The following is a 5814-nucleotide window of genomic DNA, read 5'->3' as shown; positions in this document are numbered from 1 at the left end:
GAACTGAAATTTGGACTAACAAATTTTACTATCCTAGCAATTTCTAGTGATGATAAGTCATTAAGAAAAAAAAAATATTTGGTGATTGTTTAAGAAAAAAAAGGTAAAAATAGATGGTGGTTATCCACATAAAGATGTATAAAATTGTCTTTAAAATAATAATTAGATAATACACATATTATATTAAGCATTTTAGTAGAACAATTATTTAAATAAAAATATTATTATGTAAAAAAATAATTAAAATCAATTAGCAACAGATGTATTTGACTAAATTATTTAACATATAAATATTATCTTTTTAATTAGGTGAAAACTCAGGTACAGTAAATTTCATGTGAAGTTAATAATTGAGAGCAGTAAAATGAAAATTTAGTCAAATCATTTAACCACTCTCAACTATCAATCAATTTCATATAAAATTGACTGCACCTGAATTTTCACCTCTTAATTATCATCTGCATATAAATATATTTTACATGTAAATAACTACCTATTAGATTAGTAAAAGGAAAATGTTTAGTAACAAAAAAATATCAGCCAAAAACAGCGATAACTTTCTTTATTTAGCATTGCGACAATTAATGAATGCTAAATAAGAAAAGTTCCGACTGTTTTTTTTTTGTCGCGACAATTAAGGAATACTAATAAAATATGTGAAACTTTCTAACGATTTTGATGAACTAACCTGAAGATAGATGTCAATGGCTCTGTAGAGGCCATCAAAGCAATCTCTAGCAGAATCAGGCAAACACTCTGCAACTCCAAGAAACTTTGAGATCTTCAGATTCTGATCAGCTGATACCTCTCTCAAATACTTATCAATTAACCTTCCAACTTTCCTCATTTTCTCTAAACTTTCACTATTATTATTATTATTGTTGCTCTCAACAAATAATTTAACTAACCTTATAACAAAATTAACATCATAATACAGCCCCATATGGTTCCCACACACCAACAAATCATCCAATGTTGCTTGCTCAAGATTCCCACCAATCAATTTCTCCATCTCCATTCTACAACCTTCACTAAGCCCAAAACAAGACACAATCCTTAGCACCCAGAAAAGTGTTCTGCAAGAAAATGTGTTCTTCCCAACAAATATGACTCCATAAGCAGCTGTCTCGGCAATACTCGAATACTCACCATTCTTGCTTCTACTTGGAGCAACTGATTTCTTCAGATAATCAATTAGGAACCTTGTGAGGACTAAGTTGTTGTTATGCTTCTTGTAACCGCCAATGCACCTGAGAAACTTGTCAATAATCATTGGAGGAAGAGAATCCATGTCTTGAAACCACCAAGCTTTGCTTGGAAAACTTTGTCTTATAGTCTTTGGTGTTGCCTGAAAAGAAAACCTCTTGTTATTGTTTTCCGGCGACGACGGCGACGAAGAAGGAGACAACAAAAGTAGGCTTGGATCAGAGTTCAGAGCAATCTTTGCCAACAATGCAAACATGATCTTGTCCAAGATTCCACAGTTTTCTGCATAGGAATGGAATGAAACACAACTCTTGAGACTCAAAAGTGTGTCATTCCATGTCCAGTGATAGATTCTGTCAAGAAAATTTTCTGTTTGTTGGATGAGATTGTTGGTGAAGAATTCTTCAGTCATGTCAAGGTAGAGTGCACTGCAATGGAGGATAAGGACATTGGAAACTGTGATTGGAATCTTGCCATTGTTGTAGCAGAACATTGAAACAAGCTCAAATCCATTTGGACCACATGGGAAATCATTCATTTCAATCATCATCTTGTTCTTGTTCTTGTTCTGGATTTGACTCTCTATTTTTCCACTGTATTTTGACATAACCTCCTGCAAAATAAGATGAACTAGATTCTTCAGTCTTCACCTTTTGATTTTTCTTTGGATCTAAGAACAATTATTAGAATTTAGAAGAGAAAATATAAATAATAATGAATATGTTGAGTACCTTGTTCAAAAGGAAGATTTCCTCATCATTAATGTTGATTTTCAAGTCACAAGGCTTCTGCATAGTAGCCACTTAATTGTGCATTGAACAAAAGAGAGGGAAATATGAAATTCTAATTCTTGTGGATAATTATATAAATGCATTATATGAATTTTAATATATAAAAGTTTAGTTGGTCTCGGTATCAGTTATTCCACTAAGATTAGGGTATGCCCTTAAGTTTAATAAATATTTAAAATAATATTTATATATCGATTAAGTATGAGCTATAGCTCAAATGGCATAGTCTCTCCATACTCAATTAAGAAGTTGCGCGAACTCGCTTTGTGTGAGATATAATTTGAGTTTTTAGTTTAACCCTAATTCAATTAGGCTTTGTTTGGTTTAGAGAACATGACCAAAAATTAGTATTTTTATATTTTATTTTGTGATAATCTAAAATAAATTATGAAAATTTAATTTAATTTTATTTTTTTATAAAAAAATATAATAATAAAAAATTAATAAAAAATAAAAATAAAAAATAAATTGTGTCTCTTGTTAGTATCTATGTATCCTTTTATAAAATATACTAATTCAGAATTTTTAGACACAATATTTTTAATTATGTTTTATCTACCAAACATAATTTTGTATTTCTGTATCCTATTTGGCTGTTGAATAATACTACACATCCAAATCTTTTTGTTAACAAAATCTAACCAAGTTAATCTAACATAACAAAAATCAATTATGGCTAGCATTATTACAAGTCTTATTGTTTAACTTAATTGGACTTGGTTCATAAAAAAACTTAGATATATAATATGAAAAAGTCCAGAGGGACAACAACGTTGTTAAATTCTAATCAGCATGTAATCAACAAAAAAAAAGTGAGTAATCCTATATCATTGGATGAAATCTCACACTATTAAAAACATCATTAATAACTACTTGATGGTTACAAATCACAAAAGTCGCTTATCTCCTAACACTCCTCATAATATTACTCATAGCTGTTTCAGTGTCACGTAATCTGTAAACAAATGCAGCTTTAAACTCAAGTGTAATTTCAGACTTATGATGTATTTCAAATTTATGATGTAAAAAAAAATTTCAAATTTACATTCACTACTAGTTTTTAACAGATTTGTCAGTGTATATATATATAACGGTATGGCCAAGCAAGGTACATGAAAATGTTCAACCCTATCCAAGCCAAGGAGATGCTTCATTATTGAGATCTATCCCATTTGTTTCCTAGCTCTTTTTCATAATTAACTACATATATTATATTCTGTTTTTATGTTAAATATGCTTTTTGTATCGTGATTCTACAGCCTTATTAATAATTATTTATGATTGATGTTATATAGTTTTGGCTATTATAAGACAAGGTCCCCATGCATGTATGACAAATTTGGTTGTATTAGCAAAAGGTGTGTGACAGTATATATTTTATGTATTTTGCTAATTTGTTGCTCTTGTCTCTATTGCTGGACCAGTTGTTCTACTTCAAAATTTAGAGTAAGCCACAATGATTCTTTTTTTGTTTTTATTTTATTTGCTATTGAAATGGGATAGGCTTATGTTTGAATTTGTCTGACAGGGTCAACAATTCAAGAAGAGCAAAACCAAAGCATATTGGTTAATAATATAAGCACCTTTTTTTCAGTTCTGAGTTCTGCCAGTTAAATTTAGTTGCATTGCATGACTTGGCTTTGGATTTACTTGAGGGATGTACTTTCTAAACATGTGAACATGGACCTAATGAATGGGACCAATGAGAACTATAAGGGAAATTTTTTTTTGAAAAGAATCAAGATAAAATCAATGGTTGATAAGGTAAAAAATTGGAACTTTTTATTTTTAATATTGGAGTGGTAGTGTTGTTTTTTTAAAATGTGGATTGTTGGGTGTTATACTCAAATGTAGAATCGTTTAACTAGAAAAGTAGAAATTGGACCGTCCGATTTATTAGAGGTATCGAAATTGGACCATCCGATTTGTGAGAGGTACACAAATCGGACCATCCGATTTGTGGTAAAAAAAAAATTTTGAGCTACAAAAATCGGACCTTTCGATTTGTGTACTTTTCACAATTTTGAAAAATACCAAAAATTACAATATTAAACTATATCACCACTTCTATTTCTATAAACAAAAAATTAGCATCTAAATTTAGACTATTTTTAAATTGAACGAGGACTAATGAGTAAAATGATTGAGTCGAAAAATTAAAATATTGGATAACAAAAAAAAAAGTAAAAAATAATTAAAATTTATTTTATTTAATATTTATTAATTATTGTTAGAATTAATAAATACTAAATAAGATAAATTTAAAGTATTTTTTTATTTTTTTAGCATTACTAATAAAAAAATTGGCTTTGAGCTGTTTTTTTGTAGTATTTTAAACTAAATCAATCAATCAAATCAAATTTTTTAGATAAATTCTCTAATTTTTCATACAACGAAGAATAATTTTTACCTAACTTAGCTAAAATCTAAGTGGATAATAAAAGAAAATAACATAACATAGGAAGAATATGTCATAAGCTTTTCATTGCAAACCTTCTTGTTTAAGACACTGATGTCATACATTCTTTTGGTACATATAGCAATGTCATATATTGAGTTGTTACCTATTTAGAAAGAAAAAAAAAGGTAAAATATATTTTTTTTTATCTTTAAAATTTGTTAAAAACTTTAAAAATATTTTTAAATTTTATTTTATTTTTAACATTTTTTATTTATATCAAATATATTCTTGTAGCTAAATTTTTAAAAAATTTAGGATCAATTCAGTAATAATACAAGACAATTATATCTAATTTATTTGTATTAAAAGTTATTCTTATAAAATTATTATTCAATTAATTTTAAATTTTTTAAAAAATTAACCATAAAAAATATTTTTAATGTAATTCAAAAATTTTAAAATAAAATTAAAATAAAATAAATTTATAAATATATTTAAAAATTTTAACAAATTTTATAAACAAAAAATATATCTTATCCAAGAATAAATTTGTAAAAAATCGAAACTTAGTTTGATTCTTATTAAGCACCACATACAACCAGCGTCTGACAGCATCTGAGTCATTGCTTATGCATGTGCTAATGATATGCGTGCTTCGAATCTTTTTTATTTATTATTCAAGAATTTTGTTTGTTTTCAATTATTCATATATTCAACAAATTACAAATATTAAGTAAAGGATATTTACAGATCATTTTCTGCTTATACAATTTTGTTCAAAATTATTATGAATTATGATATTCTTTTTTTGGTCATGGGCTAAGACCAAAAACCCTACCCGGAACCCCAACCCAACCCCCCCAAACCAACCCTTCAAATTGATCATCTCCCTCACAATTCTGTTTTTTGTTTGGACTTATGGGCCTAGTACTACCTTAGTTGTGGGCTAGGAAAAATATTGTCCCCTTCCATTTTTGGTATTCAGGCCCAAAAAGTGTTGTTCTCTTTTATTTGCCGTTTGAACCCACCTACCCTCTCTTGACCAAAAAAAAAAACCCACCCACCCTCTGACTCAAAAAAGAAAAACCACCCTGTTTTAATATTTTTTATGGATACATATGAAATGAACAATAAGGTTTCTGTTTTTTTGGGCTTGGGCCGTTTGTTACCCACGTCCCTGACAAAAAAAAATCGAAGATTTTTTAATAAGAGTACAATGTCTTTGTCATTTGACTGATTTCACCATTAATATTTTCGCACACATTCAATAAAAAAAAGGTGAATTATGGAATATCAATGAATATACTAGTAATTATAAATTATAATAACAAAACTATAGTAAAGTGTTTGTAATAAGTCAATTCGATGGAGTCTATGACTTGATATCTTATTTTTACATAATTTATTTTTTATAAT

General features: G+C 28.1%; 1 protein-coding gene across 1 annotated transcript in view; it reads right to left on the bottom strand.

Annotated features, from left to right (window-relative positions):
- The window catches only part of LOC107621846 (BTB/POZ domain-containing protein At1g50280-like), a 3105-nt gene extending 985 nt beyond the window's left edge, over positions 1–2120 (bottom strand). The window contains exons 1-2 of the mRNA XM_016323829.2: positions 1938–2120; positions 689–1819 (exon numbers count right to left, since the gene is read on the bottom strand). Of these exons, the coding sequence (XP_016179315.1) occupies positions 689–1819; positions 1938–2000 (1194 nt within the window). The 5' untranslated portion in view covers positions 2001–2120. The remainder of the gene's footprint in view (positions 1–688; positions 1820–1937) is intronic.

Source organism: Arachis ipaensis, chromosome B10 (assembly GCF_000816755.2).
Source record: "Arachis ipaensis cultivar K30076 chromosome B10, Araip1.1, whole genome shotgun sequence".
Lineage (NCBI taxonomy): Eukaryota > Viridiplantae > Streptophyta > Magnoliopsida > Fabales > Fabaceae > Arachis > Arachis ipaensis.
The sequence above is the reverse complement of the archived record's forward strand: the minus strand, read 5'-3'. Positions and strand labels throughout refer to the sequence as shown.